Here is an 18,154-nt window from a genome sequence, read left to right as displayed (position 1 = left end):
ACAGATTATAGAAACCGTCCTTGCGATACACAATGCTAAAATTCTCCCTCTTATCAAGAACTAAAATTTGGTATTTGTATTCATGGCTGCGGGTTTACCAAGACAGTGATAGACAGCGTCAACTGCTGTAGATGCGATTTTCTACAGGGGTCAATGGGTTCGACCGGGGTCGATAGGGGTCGAACCGGATGACGTCATAAATAAAAATTATTTAAAAATTAAAATATTATATATATAATATCTAATAATATATTGATATTAATAAAGGTATATCCATATATATTTGATGTTTCAAATATATTTAACAAGAAAATACAAAGAAATTAGAACAAGTAGCAATTTATATTATTTAATAAATATTAACAAGTTTAGAATTAAAATTATGAATTTAATTGAAAAATAACATCAAATTTTAGGACAATATTTATAAAGTATCAAATATTTGAGGTATACCAATAAGTTTTAACAATTTAGGGGGTCAAAACATAATATTAAAAAGTTTGAATTTTTTTTTAAAAAATTACTGTTGAACCGGAAAAACCGGTTTTTCCCGGTCAAACCCGGGTTTTAATTTTCCGGTTTTTAATGTGACGAATTTTCCGGTTTTTAATCCTAGCAAATTGCTTTTCATTTATTTTTTGTGAAGATGACCACTTTTTAATGTGACTCGGACCGGCTACCTGGCCGGTTCCCGGTTCGACCGGCCGGTCCGGTCCGAGTTTGAAAACAGAGCTTTCATCATACAGATCTGGTTGCGTCACATATATTACAGATTCAGAACTACCGACAGTTCTACATTCAATCAACAAGTTGAGGTTTCTTAATGAAGAATTCTATTAATAGTTGATTATCACAACAGGATCACAAACTGTAACTATACTAGTACCAGAAATACATAACAAGATAGTGCCTGTCTTTTAGCAAGGGCTTTGGAAGGAGCCCAGCTGCCTCTCCAGTGAGAGTCCAGAGAGGATTCTGGCCTCAGAACAAAGCTGAAGAAGGTGATGGTTATAAAACTTCTCTTTTATTAATTTGAAGCAGGCCTAAATATCAAAGAAGGGATTATATTTGAAGCCTTTCTCAATACTGCTGTTGGCAGCAGCAGCAGCATACAGATGATCCTTCTTCAAAGCATTGGATTTGTCTTGCTTCATGTGGAAGAAGTTTTCCTCTGGAGCAAAGAGATTGGGGTGACAATTTTCATCATCATCAAATGTTGTCCATCTCTTGGAGCTGTGCTTTTCCCTACCAACACTCACTTGTCCAACATGGTCCTTGAATTCCTTCCTCACCACATCCAAAACGACATCACCGTACTGATCGCACCATGACCTAAAACAGCCAAAAAGAGAACAAAGATTTGCATAATTACCTAAATTGCAAACAGAGTTATCTTTACCTCCAAATTTACTGGAAGTTATTTCAATTCTCTGAGTGTCATAGCTTCCATCATGTGAAAGGGGAAAAAAGCATTGTGTGAAGAGAACTATACAAAAGGTGAGTCTTACTTGGGAAAGAACTGTTTTAGATCAGCCTTGTCAACTGGAAGCCTAGTAGAAACTGCTTCAATTTGGTCATCTCTGATCATCCACATAAAAGAATCTATCAGACGCCATCCCATACAATACGATTAACTGAAGATGAAGAAGCGCATTGCATAAACATCATCAAGGACTAGGAATGAACTGCTTACGACAAATGAACATTATGATTTTTGGCATCAAGTTCTGATCGAATTTGCGACAGCTTCTTTTTTATATTATCTTCCAAAACCTAAAATAACCAGAAAAGCAATTAGATCAACAATAAACCTCCAAAGAGAGCCTTTTGACTTTCTTAGTTCGTTGGCCAAGAAAAGAATTACGCGATATACTACACCTTATCAACAAAGAAATCTGAAGGTGCACCATCTGGGTGCAGCTTCCTCTTAATTTGCTTGGTGTCTGGTCCCTCGCCAACGGGGCTTTGGACAAGTTGTGAATTATAAATTCCACAATTTGACTTCTCATTTAGTGCCAATGGAGCAGTTTCGTCATCAGAGTCATTTTTCTTCCATTTCTTGAATCCTTCAAATCCCCATTGCTTCTTTCCTGATTTGGTTTTTTCCTCAGAACCACAGCCATTATCCCCGTTAGTGCTCACATGTCCCTCTTTTTGCTCTCTCTGAAATAGAGTTCTGAAGGGTTTTCTTTTCCCTTTGTCACCTCCACTTTGCTTCTCAACTTTTTCGGATTCATTTGGCAAACTCTCTGACATGAGAATAGATTTTGTTTCACTTTCTTTCTCCCTGAACTGACTATTCCAGAAAGGATTCTCCGTAGAAAGTTCAACTTCATACCTTCTATCAGCTGGTCTACTGTTTTCACCACCCGGAGCAGTTAAACCCTTATCTTCCTTAGTTGTTGCACCTTTATTTGACGATCCAAAGCCCATTACAGATACAGCCCCCCCTTTGATTTGCTTCATCGCTGAACCTTGCTTTTGTTTTTTCTTCAAATTTGAGCCTTCTTTGCCAACAATACACTTCTCGTCTTTCAAATCTATCACAGACCACACTTCATCTGAACTCTCTTTCTGAGCACCAACAATTATATCTCTTGCCTCAATTTCAGCTCCTTGAACTGCTAACCTCTGTAACAAAGGCCTTTTCGACGAATGATACTCATCTTCTGATATGCATTTTGCATACAGTAGCTCCTAGAAAGATAAAGGAACACTTTTTATTGGGGTGCATTGTGCATTAATTTTCCATTTTCTAATCAGATATAGTATCTAATCGTCAGGCTTCACATCTTTTGTTTTTGGATATCCAATTTTTGAAAAGCAATCATCCCTGTCTGTCTAAGGATTCAAAAGTGTCACCATATGAATCTAAATGGGCATTAAAAGAAGAACCAAAAGCATTGCAATTCAATCAAGCTATCAAGACTTAGAGGGGAAAAACAGCAATAAGAACTGACCTGCAAGAAGAGCAATTTATCCCTCAAAATTGAAGAATGTTCATGGTCAAGTGGTGAAGCAATAAGGGTATCTAATAGATGTGATCTAAAAGCAGAGACCTCTGTTTCGGGCAAAATCCCTTCCTTGCAGAGGCCCATTAATTTGAGTATCTGGTGGAATGAATCTTGCTGCCATTTCAAGTTGTCAGCCTGCTGCTTTGATAGCCTCTGCTCAGCTGCAGCGATTGCAGGCAACCGCCTTTTCTTGAAAGAAAATGGAAGGATATTTTTGCACAAAGAGGCTATTGAATCTTGGAGTGAACTGTAATATGTAGGAGTGTATGTGTAAACCATTTTGGAATGATTATCTGTTGCAGATTTTGTAGAGAAATTTGAGACGGATTTTTTGGCTGAATGTTTGTTCTTGAGCTGAGGATTTTGTTTATAATTTTTAGGGATTTAATTTGTGGGGGCGTATTTTTTTCAAATGTCTGAAGAGAAATGCTTTTTCTTGTGAATTTCATGGGGAGGTCGCGCTTTGAATTATTGGTTTCAAAACGGTCATTCTATAAACTAGCCGTTGGATTTTAAACGTTAATTTAGTGAGAAACGACGACGCAGAACGTCAGTCGCCCACCGGTGGTGGGTCGTCTGTTTTATACATCATCAATTGGGCTGCATACCATCGTTGACTCGCTGAAAATTTTCGATCACTGGGGTACGAAGAGGCCTGATTTCAGAAAGGCCAATAATGAAGTTGGGCTCTCAAACTTGAGAGGTCCATTCCCATGAAGGCGATTAAACTTGGACTTAACTCATCAGAGCGGCAGTGAAAGTCAAAGCCCTCTTGAACTGAAAAGGCCAAAAATAAGCACATAGTACATAACAAAGCGTAAAAATAATCCCGTGCTAACTCATAGTAGTGATCGATTCATTCAAACTTTTATATATGAAAGGGAAAAAAAAAATCAAGGATCCAAAAAGTTATCCTTGGAACTCAAAGATCAAAGAAATACAAACATCAAGAAGAGGCATTTGCCAATAGCAAATTTTCCTAGTTTTAAACACGATTATAATAACAATCGGGTGGGTGGATATATATATATATTTTTTTACTTCTGGGCGATTAAGCAAAAAACGCACATCAGATATGCATAGTGGAAATGGTGAGATGGAATCCACTTTATAAAAGTAGGCACAATCTTTTTTGAATCAATAAATTAACTCTTTTTTGGAGTTTGGTTTTCGAAAGGCTGCAATTAGCTAGTACTACAAGACACAAGGAGAATAGAAAGTAAAAGCAGCAGCATCCACAGATGCAGATGATGGTTTATCCTTAGTTAGGTAGGTGACCTGTTCCTGTTCTAATAGCAATTCATACAAATAATGGCGAACCGAGCAAGTTAATGATAAGAACTTGTATTTTCCTCGAAATAGTAGTGAAACTAGAGGATTAAACTTGAATTGTTAACTATTCCCACCAAACATTTGATTCATATTTTGTTAAACCAGAAGCTGAAATTGGAGACAGCGCATCATGAACCGACAGAAACCAATAATAGAATGTCATCTTTCATTCAGGGGAAATATGTACAAGGAATTTTGGGCCCATCAGAGACAAGAACTGATGCATTTTGTTTCAATTTTCCTATCATGACAGCGCAAAATCAATCACGGACAGTGATCTATGGAGCAACTCAATTCACTTGTTTCGATCCTCAGCTGCTACCCATCAATTCATCAACAGCTTTAGGGACAAAATTTATGATCGACTCTTGCACTGAAAGTGAACCTACCGAGGTGAAAGGTTTTCCCATTTATGATTTACTACTATTTCACTCCTGAAAGCAAGCGAGATTGATTTGACAATAAAGGGAAAGAAAGAAAGGCAATAAAAAAAAAATCCCTAGTATATGGAAGAGCATCTTTAAATTGTTTGTTCGGATGTACGATACAGAACCAAAAAAAGAGAGAGTATTGTTCGGATGCACGACAGTAGTGAATGAATCTATGTAGGTTACAGTAGTGATTGTTCAACCTCAAACTTTCATCAAGAAGTTGGGCTGCTAGAAGCTAAAACTAATGATTGATAGTAGTTCATGCCCTTTATTGACTGACTACCCTCCCACTAGTTATAGGACAATTTCCGTTCTGCAACAAGGACAGTGGGCATTGTTCTCGAGCCATGGCACCAAACATCCTGAATGGAACCTGTGGGCGCAGGCTAACTGCATTAGCTTCTCCTCTGCCCTAAATTCCTCCAAACACACAGCACATTCGTCCTGTTCAGATGACTTCCAGCTTAGCTTCACCCAACTGAACCTCTTCGATCCGCTTTTCTTTACCCCCGACACCTCTGTTTGCAACTCTCTTACCTCTGTAGGCCTGTTTTCCGATTGTCTTGATCTTTGTCGGCCGCTATGACCCCTGAACATGATCACAAATTTTGAGAAACGAGGGGAAAACAATATTCCGGTGAAATTCCACACACACAAAAAAAAGAGCTAGTACTAATACATTTTGCACATGAATGTGTGACTGGGATTATTTCTTTTCCCGAATTTGGAAAAAAAAATACCTTTTGGTTTCTGATTTCCATTGTGCTCTTAGCCTCCCATCCAACCTTTGTTTGGCTTCTCTGGCTGCATCATTCAGCTTCTGATCACAGTATGCCTGGCTTATTGAGCTCCTGGGCTGCAAGCAATTTCATGTATTACGAAGTTATATATGGCTCTGATATTCAAGAACTCATGCATTCATACAACCAGACATCCAAAATTTAGGAGGTACCAACCACAATAGATGTGCTTGAGCTGAGAGGGGATTCATGGTTGCTGACATATAGACAAAAAGAAGACCTTCTAGTTGAACAATGACCAGAAGGTGAAGCACTGGAAGAATCAAGCCATCCTCCACTTTGATGAAACCTCCTCCTCCTTGCAACTTCTACTCCAGGAAGCATCCCAGCCATCTTCAATAATCTTGACCAAAGATTTTGCAGTTTCTTTTGAGTGATTGAATCTGGATACTTGTTTCAGGTCTCCAAAGATGAGATGGCACCGAAGAAAAAACGGTATGCAAAAGGGGGCACGAGTCTTAATACTATTTATACGAGAGAATAGTATGACCGTCAAGCGGAAGTTTCTGTGAACGAGTGCATAAGCTGATAAAATGACCTCTGAAGCCCTGATCAGATTGAAGCTTTTCATTTTTTTTTTTTCGACAATCAGATTGAAGCTTTTCCTTTTCCGAAAGAAAAACTTTTACGTTCCCGTCAACCACTTTTTTAATTTACATACGTCAAATTATTATAATTATATACTCTCTTTGAATAAAAATTTTAAAAAATAGCAATTCAAAGATAAATATCATTGGACTGTCACCCGTGTAAATAAATTACTTAATAGACAATCAGGAATGGGGAATTACTTAATAAATTACTTAATGAAGTTTCAAAAAATAGCAATATAATGTGAGGCAAAATCAGGAACGGGGGACGGACCCCGGACCCCACAGGGTGGTGGTGATTCCATAAGTCACTTTCCTTTCGTACCCTACCATTCTCAGCTTCCTTGCAATGTTAAGAGTTTACGCCATTAAATAATGCACTTAATCAAAGTACGAAGATACAGAGCAAATGCCAGGAAGGAGATGAGAAATTTCCTGCATGGCACCTTCGGCCTGCTGATTTTAGAGGATACCAGGAACAAGCTATTAGTTTTTTTTCAGAGAAGCTACTAGGATGTTATACTGCACTTAGTAATTAATAAATCACATAGTAAAAATTTAAGACTACAAGATTTTCAGTTCGATCGAACTCATCAACATGTGAAATCGTAATAGAATAAAAGGAGGAGAAAGAAATGAGGAACTGAATCGCATTATATATATATAGATGATACAGTTAGTAACAGAGAACAAAAACAAATCGTTTCTTTTCTATTGAAGAAAATAATGGCAAAAAGAAACTATGCCGACCATGCATATTATTAGGACAATGTTTGGTAATGCTGAAATATTTGGCTTACACCAAGGTTGCACGTTGGAGTTTTGGCACCAGCACTCTTTCCATTCCCATCTCTTGACTCGATAGTGCATAATTTATCACAAAAGAGAAAATAAATAAAGATAGCTGTTAAAAATTGTACTCTTAGTTAATTTTTTTCAATTTTCAGATGAAAAAATTGTACACTTAAAAAGAAAAGTTGGTATTCCAGTTTACTTTAATTCCATCAGTGGCTAATATTAGGGGCTGGAGGATGAAGGGAATATATGAAGAGAAAGATTGCAAGACTGACATGACAAAGTCACGAAGTAGAGGAGAAATAAAGGCAGAGGCAGAAATCAAATCATGGCTTAATAAAGTTGTTTTGCCCAACTGTCTCTCTTTCCCAAACTTTTCTCTGCTACTCCTTTTCTTTGAATTCCTTCCGCTTCCTCTTCAAGAGAGAGACCACCATAGTCTCCCTGATCTCTCTCTCTCTCTCTCATATATTTTATTTTTGTTATTTTTCTAATAAAGTCTCCCTCAATTTTCTTAGTAGGAGATCTCTATTTCTTTTAGGGCTTCTAGTGAGAATTTTTGTTCTCCTAAAAGTTCCTAGTGAGATTTTGTGTTATTTTTCCTTGTTTTGTTGTTTAAATTTGAATTCACTTCAGATCTAGTCGTCAGACCTAAATTTATTTCAGATTTGGGTTTATGTCGGCAAATTTCATCAGTTTTATTGGAATTTACAGCTGTTAATTAGCAAATCTGACGATTGTAACATGCATAAAGTGGGTTGCAGCGATTTATTTTATAAGGAGATGACTTTAAAATTGATGATATTTTTTTAAATCTATTTTTAATTTCTCAAGTCTTTTGTGTCTATTAAATTACAAATCTATAATTTTAGTGCATATTTTATCTACCTTTAGGATAACGATATATATCAATTGTGAGAAACAATTTTCAGCAATCCGTTAATAATATATGTTTCGTTATAAAAAAAAAAAAAAGGTAGAGTTTAGAGGTTGAATTAAAAGGGCAGAGACAGTGGATTTGCGGGTGGGGGAAGTGGAAGGGAGGAAAGGAATTAGGTGAGTGGCATGATTGATGAAGTGAAATTGGAAAAGTATCAGCAGGGCCAACAGCATAGGAGCTGAATTGGGTGTGCAAGGTTCGAGGTTTGTTATATTGGTGCATTATGTGATTAATAATGAATATTGTAACGACTCTTCTTAAGAATTGAGGAGGACAGGACAGGCGTTATAACTTCAAAAGTTAGTCCAATCATTATCATTTTCTAAATGAATAATAATTATGTAAAAGTTGAATGTACATGTTATGAATGAATCAAACTGATAATGTATAAATACGGATGGCTACCATTACATACACATGTCATGAACCAACAACCCATGGCTACCACCAAGTCCTTAAGACTTGGTCGGATAGGAGATCAAGGGTTCAAACCTTGTCTCCTACCAATTGTCATAATATGTGATTTCTGTAAAAAAATTCATACGAGTGCGTAGTGCACCTATCTGATCTAATGGTGGTTTAGTCCCCATCGGTCTCCCGTACGTTCAATTGAACATCCCCTTCCAACATGATATATATATATATATATTTTTTTTGAAAAGTGGTTTAATGGAAAGGGTTGGAAAGTTCGTGGAGAAGTCTGAAGCATACACAAAAGTCAAGAGTTCGGCTTATCTATCCCCCTCTCTTCTCTTCACTTATCAAATCTCATCCCTCTCTGCTGAAAAAAAAATTTTTTTTTTAAGTTCAGCTGATCCTATGAGTCTTGAATTTGACAAGCAATTGAGAAACTTTCGTCCATATTAGTAAATAAATTATCACAAAAAAAAGAAAGATATTCAAGGATAAAATTAGTTTGAATTGGAAGCCTATATATGGCGGTATTATTGAAATAGATATCCGAAGCTGGAAGGTTAGGTTGTCTTGTGGAGTTCTGGTGACCTAGTAAAACATTTGCTTCTACTTTTTTTTTTTTTGGTGTCAAACTTCTTCTTGCAGATAATTTCGTGGAAATGCCACATGAATGACTATGACCAAACCTGACATTAACATCTAGTAGTAATAAGTAGGCCAATTTCAGATGACTGTGATAGCTACTTAATTATTTAGCTGGGAAAAAAGAAAAAGCAAGAGAACCATGACCCTGTACAAAACGATGCACTCCTAAAATCTAACAGCCGTTTCGAAATTTTTTAACAAGGAATTAGTTATTTGATGGAAAAAAAAAATATATATATATATATATATATATAAAAGAAAGAAAGAAAGAAAGACTATAATTACATCTTGGATTAGAAAGACCCAAGTCTAAAGTAGTTGCTTCGTCTGAACTTTACCTACGAATCTTGAATCGTGGAACGTGGAAGTCATGCACACAGAGTTTGGGATTAAAGTGGAAGCTACAACACACATTCACAGAAGATGCATAAACCATTAAATTAAGACAGTTAATTAATTGCGTACGTTGAATTGGATATTTCCTAATTCCTAGTCCGTCCACGGTTTGGAACATTTTCTTTACAAACAAAACATGAAAACCCGAAATGACTGAGAAGCTGCACGGTGTTGGAGAGAAGAAACAAAGAAGGAGAAATACTTGATTTTCAGAATAATAAGTTTGTTTGGATTGGGCTTTATTTCTCCAAATTTATTTGTTTACATCATTATTACAATTTTTAATACACCTTTTTACCTTTTCAATTATCTTTTTATCTCACATACATCACATCACAAAAAGTGCTACAGTAAAAATATCTCTAATAATTCACAATTCAAACAGACCAAACTATGGAAATTCTAGCAGACGACATGACCCCGAATGACGAAACAATTGTGGGATGGAGGAGGGGTTGGAACGGTTGTCAGAGACAACCGTTCCGGAAGGTTCACGGCCATGATTAGGTCAAAAAAATTTGTGCGGCTCAGATCACTTCTTGTAACTCGATTTTCACGCCGTGTGGGACCCACAAAAATGTTGTTTTGGTGTTACTCGCTGTTGTTCTATTGTTACACCTTGTACAGATGATGTTACACCGTGTGCAAATGATGTGTGCAAATGATGTTACACCTTCCGGAACCCCGAATCCGGGTGGGATTAATGAATGGTATTGGTATTGATGTCAGTCCCCATGTGGGATTATGGAGGTTTTGTGTTGGTGATTGATTATGAATAATGTGTTTGAGGTTCCTTATGTATCAGACACCTATCACTGGAATGGAATAATGCTTTATTTGTTACGTTCAATAATTGGACACAAAATGAAAACTTGGATTTCAAAATGTCCTAACTAAGAATATCACTATGAATCCTGTCTTTGCGCCAAGGTTTCGTAATTCTTTTTTCTTTCTTGATTTAGTAATGCTACTATAACTTTGTAGATCAAGATTCCCTTTTGTTGCATTTCCATCCAATAATTGATGGAGTTTAAATTTGGTTTCTTGTCATGGTAGTCCCAGTTATTCTGCTATCGACATGGTCGATGAATCGACAGATTTGGGCTCTATACGAGCATAGGAGTATCCATCGCATAGTGGGCTACCGGCTACCGGCCATGTCCAGAGTTTTCAAACGGGCCAATTTTCGAGTTAGATCATGCATCCAGAATCTTGTACTTACGATCGCTCCGCCCTTACAATTCAACCCAACTTGTTCGTCAGGAAACAAACTGTAAGAATGAATTAGCATGCAAAAACTCTACATCAAAATTTCAAGCTGCTCACCTTTAGTGAAAAGATTCTGTACCGAACTTTTGATGCTTGACGAATTCAATCTTGACATGCGAAATTGGACGAACTGTCGTTTTGGTCTAAACTCTTCGATGTTGGCCCGAACCTTGATATCCTTTACATCCGCCTGAGGCTGAGGCCCGTTTAAGCTGCAAATTTGGGGTTGTGAGCCGAAAGACAATAATGAGACTCTGCTTTGTCGTTTTGGGCAGCAACTCTGGTATTGTGCAAATAAAACGTTCATCATCGATATGGCTAGTCAACCCGAAAGGGTAAGTAGCCCGCTGCCGATTGCCATCCGTTTGCTTCTAGCATCAGAATTTTCTTGTTCCTATTTCTTTTCTTTTTTTTTTTTGAAACGATTGATTATACTGATAGATAGTATCACGCATCGAAATTGTTGAATTGAGGAAATCTAATACAGCTTCGTTGCTTCTTGAATCGAAAATATATATTAGTAAGGATTCAAAATGGAAGCATAATTGGTCGGGACTTTCCCTACGCTGGAGATGTAGAACCAGACAACCAGTACAGCTTTTTATAATAGAAACTGCATTCTATATGAATTGCAAGCACCGTGAACTTTATGCCAGCGGCTGAAGCTTTAGCAGTTTTGAGTTGGAATCTTTGATTTCTCTCTTTTCGCTTCTTAAATTTCATTCTTCTTTTGTTAAAAAAATTTTAAAAAAAAAAATTTATACAAACACTATAAGCTACAACTATTGCATGCCATCCCAAATCTCGCCTCCAAGCCGACTACACTATCCAAAGAATCCAATCAAACGTATGATAATCCTCAATGAATAAGCCCAGAGCATGCACAAAGAAAAGGTGAAAAATCGTCAATGAAGCCTTGATCAGTTGTTCACATTCTCACTTTACCAACTTTCAGTATGTGATCTTTATAAGTAGAAAAAAAATAATTTTTTAGTAAAACGAGCAAAATGTATATTTTTAAAGTCGAGACTCAGAGTAGTAAAATGTGATCATCCTAAATGTTCAAGGGGCTAAGTATTATTAACCCTTTTTCTTTTGCGACTTGGTGTATTTGTTTAAAATCGAAAGGATCATGCAATTAGTTGAATGTGATTACTTGGATTCCATAAGTAACAAGAGACTTGTTTTCTTAAACAAAACTAACATCGTTAAATTAGAAACGTTCAAAATTTTGAATCAGGAATGTCTTACAACTATTATTTTGTTTTGACTGAGAATCAGTCTAGGTTAAAACCAATGTTTTTAAAACCGGACCGGACCGGCCGGTTGGACCGCGAACCGGACAGGCCAACGGTCCGGTCTAGTGCTAAAGCCGGGGAGTAATCAAAAACCGCTAGAAACCGGATGAACGTGAAAACCCGCTTAGACCGTGAACCGGCGGTTTTTGAAACTTTTCAAAATTAATTCCCAAATTGCAACCACCAAGAGGCGAACACCTAACCTTGTGCTTGTCATAAGAAGCCCTTACCATTAAACCATAGCCTGCGGATGCGATTATTTTGTGTAGATATATACTTAACTTATTAAGTGAAAAACTAAAAATACCCCCAACCTAAGACACATCAAACTTATTTCTTTGTATATAAAAAATATATAAATGCAAAGATAGTAATAATTGTTAGTATATGTATATATATATATATATATATAATAAATTAGGTGAATATTAAATGTGTTAGGACAATCGTTAAAAAAATCCTTTAATAAAATAGCTTTTTCAAATTATTTTTTAAATTTTTGTAGAAAAATGTACGACAATGATTTAATGTGTGTAGAATAAAAATAATCAAGAAATAGATTTGTGAAAAAATTAAAAAAATAAAAAAAATGACAATCCAAACAAGGTCTAATTTGGTAACTAAATTGAATTGTTTAGATAAGTTAATGTTTTAAAAAATTTTAATTACATCAGAAACACTTGTGCTTTACATCATAAATATATTGTTGGTATATCAATGTTTGTTAATGTACTCCCCTTGATTATTAATGTGATCCCGTTGATTTTTTAATTTGTGAAAATAAATAAAAATACTCAAACTTTTAATTTCAATTACAATCTCACAATAAAATAGTGGTTGAAATGCAATAACAGATTGAAAGATTGAGTAGGGATATTCTTGCTCAATTGACATTGTAGACAAGTATTTAGGAAAAAAATTGATAAGTAATTATTATTTTAAAAAATATTTATAATTACATTGTACACATTCGTACTTTACATCATGACTCCTTGATTTTTTTTATTTGTGTGAATAAACAAAATACTTAAAAATTTAATTTCAATTACAATCTCAAAACAATATCATAGGTAGTAAGATTGAATAAGGATATTGTTACCTAACTGACTGGTAAATAAGTATTAAATAAGGGAACATTGATAAATAATTGGGCGCTAATAACAATTTTCTAGTGGATAAAAAATGTGAATATGGAGAATTTTTTCTTTCCAATGAATATGTACTGAGTGAGAAAGTCAATTGGCCGAAATGAAAACACAAATTTGAAAAAAGTTAAAAAAGAATTATTTTTCTTTAACCCAAATTATTTAATGCTACAACCGCTCACTTTTATCTCATTTTTTGTTTCTTATCAAGTTTGCATTTATATTTTCGATTCTCTTGACTTCCTTCGAACTCCAAACTTTCTTTTTTAAATTGCAATCCCTAAATCTCAAAGACGTAAATTAAAATTTAAGTTCACAATGTCAAATTCTCATGGACGTGAATTTTGTATAATTTCAAAATATTGTGACATTTTTGGGTTAGATTTAAGATTATTTTGGTAGATATAATTGAAATTGAAATGAAATTTATTTGTTTTAACTTATAATTTAAAATTTTTATTTTTGAAAATCCAAGTTATTCAAAAATAGTAAACTTTTCATCATATAAAGTTTTAAATTAGTCTATTGCATGTCTTATTTTGTGCATATATATTTATATAAATTATTTTTTAAAAAAATTCATTGAACCGAGGTTGAACCGGTCCGACCGGTTGAATCTCGACCCTTTCACTTCACCGGTTCAATTGACGGTCCGGGTTTTAAAACATTGGTTAAAACTACTAATGAATCCCTAGAAGATCTCAAAAAAATCCCCTCCTATTCGGATAGGATAGGGATAATATAGAAACCTCCCCTGAGATTTTTCTTAATATCACCTGACATCTCTAAGTTTTAAAAATATCACTTACCTCTCTTACTTTTGTTATTTGTGTAACAAAATTTTTGAAAACCCTAAATTACCCTTCTACTTACTAAAAAAAAAAAAATGCTCCTACATCACTTTGTTTACTTCAAGAAAACCATCATTTAAAAAATAATGCCTAGTGGTACTATCACATCATAATACTATAGTCCATAAAAATATATATTTGAAAAATAAAAAAGATATTTACAAAGAAATACAATTGACTAATTTAACTCTGCACGCTAAAAACCAATTTCTTATGAACTTTATCTTTTTTTTCCAACTTCTTCTCAACTCGTATCCAAAATTTTAAATTATTAGAGGAGATAAGTTATATTTTTAAAGCGTTAGGAGAGCTAGGTGATATTAGGAGAAACCTCAAGGAGGTTTATGATATTATCCCATTGGGATATAACTAAAACCGCTTTTCCACCTCCATCCCCACGTTCTGTACTCGGTTGAATTAGCGCCGCGGTATGCTAACCTCTCCTCGTCTTTTTTCACTTCCTCACTCTCCAGACTACACGTACCTCTCCCTCCCAGTATATCAGCATCACCACCGCAACCTCTCTAGCTGCATTTTTACACACACTCACACACTAGAAGAGAAAATAAAGGAAAGAAATTCTAGACTAATGGAATTGGATGACGATCACAACCCAGCCTCTCCACATTCACTCAAATCCAAGCTCAAAGACTCGCTCTGCTTCTACTGCTGCTTCCGCCGCCACCACCACGGCCATCGCCAGGTTCTAGACTCTCCAACGGGACCGCCAACACCTCCTCTGCCGTCAGATGACAAGCCCACTTTGCTCTGGCTGAAAGCAAGGAAGGCCCATGATTTGAAAGACGATATAAAGGACAAGTGCATGATGGTTTTCGGCCGCGTTGGAAATGGAATCAACAGGCAACATAAAAGACACCCGTCTGCTGAATTCAGATACGACCCGCTGAGTTATTCGCTGAATTTCGAAGATGGGTTCGACGAGGACGATGAATATCCGTTGAGGAATTTCTCCGCCAGGCTTCCTCCTTCCCAGCCAGTTGAAGCCTTGCCTGCTGTAAGAGAAATCGCAGCTATTAGCTGCAGATGAAATACTAGCAGTACAGAGTAAAAAATTTATGTTTCTTTTTCTGCTCATGGAAACATCAGAGTGTTTAATATATTGAATTTGATAGATCTTTCTGTTTCCTACTAAATTCTTTCTTCGGTGTTTTGGTAGTCGGTTTTCATTTATGCTCAGGCTCAGCATAAAAAAGTCCCAAAAAAAAAAAATTTTGGGCAGGCTGGATATGCCGTACACACCTGTACGGAATGTTCTGTTCGACATTCCTTCGTTTTAGTAGCTTTCTGTAGATTTATGGCGTTGCTGGTGAAGTTTTTGGGATCCGGGTTCTTCTCCAACTTCCAAATTTTGGATTGCGAGTTTCAACCAGCCTTATACGTGCGTGTGTGTGTGTGTGTGTGTGTGTGTTTTTTTTTTTTTTATGGGGGGGGGGGGGGTGGGGGAGAGGATTCAGATAGGAAGTGTTAAGGCCATTGGTACTAAGTAACTTTGCTGGAAATAGAGTACACAGGAGAATGAAAGTGCTGGTGTAGTGTATATAATTTTGCTTGTAGTTGTTTATGAGCCAAATGGTGAAATTTAAAAGATCAGCTGTATTTGTAAATCTGTCGAGCTGGAGCCGACCGCCAATCTCCTGCGGATCTAAAGACATAAATGGTTCTGAGCTGTAGGATTTAGTATTCAAAGCCGGGAACCATGATCAGTTTGTGTGAATCTAGTCCTTCAGCAGTCTTATCTGGAATGAAGATCTTGGCCGGGCTGCTTAGCTCAAATTTGAAACTCGGACAGATAACAATGCAGAAAGATTCATCGCAAGGAGGCTAAGTGGCTGTACAAAGTAGTGTTGGACAAAGTATCAAGTGATCCTACTGGCTTCAGTTTGCCATGAACATCTCGTGAAATAAAAAAGTGTTAGAATACAGGATGCATTAAATGTGGTCGGTCGGTCAATTCACATGTTAGGTTAGTTCTAGACTAGTTTAATTGTGTATTAAACACTCGTAACAAAAATCCTATGTACTGTGTATTATTAGAGGTGAATTTTAGTACGATTATGTGCGATTACTTTTTTAATTTTTCTCATAAACTAATAAAAAAAAAAGTGTTTTCCTAAAGAAAAAGAATACTTGGTGCGAGTTGCCAAGTAGGTGTAACAAAAGGTTGTAGCAAAAATGGCAAGTCTAAGACTCTTTTAAGTTAGCTAGCTGACTATATAATTAACATTATATATACTTGGATTTGGATCATGTACAAAGATATTATTTGTACAAAGATACAGATTTACCTACCAATGTGAACCAAGTCACCGACATCAATGTTCAATAAACATGCACGCACTCGATTATTACGCAAAGCTTTAACCAAATGTTGTTTAAAGTAGCATATCTTATAAGATAACCCTCCTGATTTCTTAGATTCATATGTAGAAACAAAAATAATAATAATAATAAAAGGGTGATAAGTCTTGTTCCAACAAAGATCAAAATTCACGCAAGCAAAAGACACTGTTGCTTACCAATTGGCTGGATGGTGTTGATTTGTAGGCTCCACCTTAGATTGTGCTTTGCACCAGGATTTCGATTATTTCTGAGTGTTAATCTTACTTTATTGTATTTGTTCCAGTAATTCCGATTGTTGAAAAAAAAAAAAAAAAAGACACTACTGCTTGAAAAGGTGACGCTTTAGTCAAATTTCCATGACTTCATCTCGACAGCAAAAAGATATCGTGACTTTTGAATTTGGGGTTTTGTTTTGTATCCTAGTACTATTATTTTGTCATCCAACCTTTATCCATTTCCAAACAAAAGAAGAAATGACATCGTCATAGAATGGACGTAGAGCTGTTAATCGAGCCGAGTCGAGCCGAGTATTTGGTTGCCGAGCTCGACTCGAGTTTAATTCGAACCGAGCTTGACTCGAGTTCGTTAGGAAAACGAGTTTTAAAATGTGTTCGAACTCGACTCGTTAAATGTACATGTGGCTCGAGCTCGACTCGTTTATCACAAACGAGTCGAGCTTCACGAGCTCGAGCTCGAGCTCGTGCAAATTAACCTTAATAAAAACCTATAATTTTTAATTTTTATAATTTTGATTTCTAAAATGACAAATATGCCCTTTATTAACGAGCTCTAACGAGCTACTCGAGTATCAAACGAGCAGAGCTTACTCGGCTCGTTAACTAAACGAGCATGTTTCGAGCTCGAGCTCGACTCGTTAACCAAAATTAACGAGCCGAGCTCGAGCCTTAACGAGCCGAGCTCTAACGAGCTTTCGAGCTACTCGATTGACTTAACAGCTCTAATTTATGGACAGTACTTCAATTAAAAGTAAAACTGCTTTAAGCTATAATTGCTATATAATATTCCTGGAGTGGAAAAGCAGCAATATTAATATATTAATTAGAAGAAGATATGGAGCCTAAAAGCCACATGGTAAAATGGGATTGGAAAAGTTTGCTTGTAAGCTCAGCACGAGTTGGTGGCGGCACTAAATAGGTAATTTTCAGAGAATGGGAAGTGGACAAGGAAAGAGTGGCAAGGATATGAATCATGGATGAGCAGCATGTTTTTTTTTGGGTGAATCGTCACTTTTTATGTAGTATATCTTACTCTTCTAATCTAATTAAGAGGGAAGTCCGATGGAAACAGAATTACCGCCGGACGGACCAGATGGGCATAATACATCCATATGATGATGAAGAACCATTTAATGGCTTGAGTACGATGTGAATAAGCATATTCGAGCCTATCGACGATGGCCGCGTGGGTTCAGTGTGTGTGGTGTGTGCGTCCCGTCGTGTTTTCGTGGTGTTGTCATCAGCAGTGGAAAAGAGTGCAGGGACCAATACCAGATGGCCCCCTCATTCACATAATACCAGCAGCTAAGATGTCCGCCCCTTCCACCGAGTAGCTAAGAGCGCAATCCCTTGTTCAGCTTCTGCTCTTCTTCATCGATCCCTAGCTCCCCACCTACCTGTCAATGTGCTCATTTCTGCGTCTGTAACTCTCAAGCAATTCATCTCATCCACCTAAAACAAACAATGAGAATACTATTAGATTTCAAAGCAAACAATTAATTGTGACAGAATTTAAGACATACACACACCAATATCTCCACTTAAAAAGAGGGGATTTTGCCTTTCTCGGCCCCCAATGTAACTTCCCCGCTGTAAAATGGCATTGTTGTTATAATTATTGTCCCTCCAGCACAACA

At 36.4% G+C, this 18,154-nt stretch overlaps 3 protein-coding genes across 3 annotated transcripts; 1 reads left to right on the top strand and 2 right to left on the bottom strand.

Annotated features, from left to right (window-relative positions):
* Nucleotides 1-816: 816 nt before the first annotated feature.
* On the bottom strand, nucleotides 817-3,445 carry LOC113697160 (uncharacterized). The gene is made up of 5 exons (XM_027216640.2): nucleotides 2,961-3,445; nucleotides 1,879-2,697; nucleotides 1,694-1,773; nucleotides 1,509-1,580; nucleotides 817-1,332 (listed from the first exon to the last, which is right to left on the bottom strand). Exons 1-5 carry the CDS (start codon nucleotides 3,291-3,293, stop codon nucleotides 1,044-1,046), a joined length of 1,593 nt encoding a protein of 530 aa, XP_027072441.1. The 5' UTR covers nucleotides 3,294-3,445; the 3' UTR covers nucleotides 817-1,043.
* Nucleotides 3,446-4,851: 1,406 nt separating this feature from the next.
* On the bottom strand, nucleotides 4,852-6,111 carry LOC113697161 (uncharacterized). The gene is made up of 3 exons (XM_027216642.2): nucleotides 5,734-6,111; nucleotides 5,518-5,633; nucleotides 4,852-5,366 (listed from the first exon to the last, which is right to left on the bottom strand). The coding sequence occupies exons 1-3, from the start codon at nucleotides 5,908-5,910 to the stop codon at nucleotides 5,072-5,074; spliced, it is 588 nt and encodes a 195-aa protein (XP_027072443.1). The 5' UTR covers nucleotides 5,911-6,111; the 3' UTR covers nucleotides 4,852-5,071.
* Nucleotides 6,112-14,509: 8,398 nt separating this feature from the next.
* Nucleotides 14,510-14,968, top strand: LOC113695249 (uncharacterized). The gene has a single exon (XM_027214268.2). It carries the CDS (start codon nucleotides 14,510-14,512, stop codon nucleotides 14,966-14,968), a length of 459 nt encoding a protein of 152 aa, XP_027070069.2.
* The last annotated feature ends 3,186 nt before the right edge of the window (nucleotides 14,969-18,154 follow it).

Source organism: Coffea arabica, chromosome 6e, assembly GCF_036785885.1.
Source record: "Coffea arabica cultivar ET-39 chromosome 6e, Coffea Arabica ET-39 HiFi, whole genome shotgun sequence".
Classification (NCBI taxonomy): Eukaryota; Viridiplantae; Streptophyta; class Magnoliopsida; order Gentianales; family Rubiaceae; genus Coffea; species Coffea arabica.
Note: the sequence above shows the minus strand (reverse complement) of the source record. Positions and strands in the feature narration are given on the sequence as shown.

Excerpts from the sequence above, each read along its gene's own strand:
- LOC113697161 (XM_027216642.2), bottom strand. The coding sequence starts at position 5,910 with ATGGCTGGGATGCTTCCTGGAGTAGAAGTTGCAAGGAGGAGGAGGTTT. Across the intron at positions 5,634-5,733 it reads GCTCAAGCACATCTATTGTG|CCCAGGAGCTCAATAAGCCA; the intron begins GTTGGTACCTCC and ends AATTGCTTGCAG. Across the intron at positions 5,367-5,517 it reads TGGAAATCAGAAACCAAAAG|GGGTCATAGCGGCCGACAAA; the intron begins GTATTTTTTTTT and ends GATCATGTTCAG.
- LOC113697160 (XM_027216640.2), bottom strand. The coding sequence starts at position 3,293 with ATGGTTTACACATACACTCCTACATATTACAGTTCACTCCAAGATTCA. Across the intron at positions 2,698-2,960 it reads ATAAATTGCTCTTCTTGCAG|GAGCTACTGTATGCAAAATG; the intron begins GTCAGTTCTTAT and ends TTATCTTTCTAG. Across the intron at positions 1,774-1,878 it reads CAGATTTCTTTGTTGATAAG|GTTTTGGAAGATAATATAAA; the intron begins GTGTAGTATATC and ends TGGTTATTTTAG.
- LOC113695249 (XM_027214268.2), top strand. The coding sequence starts at position 14,510 with ATGGAATTGGATGACGATCACAACCCAGCCTCTCCACATTCACTCAAA.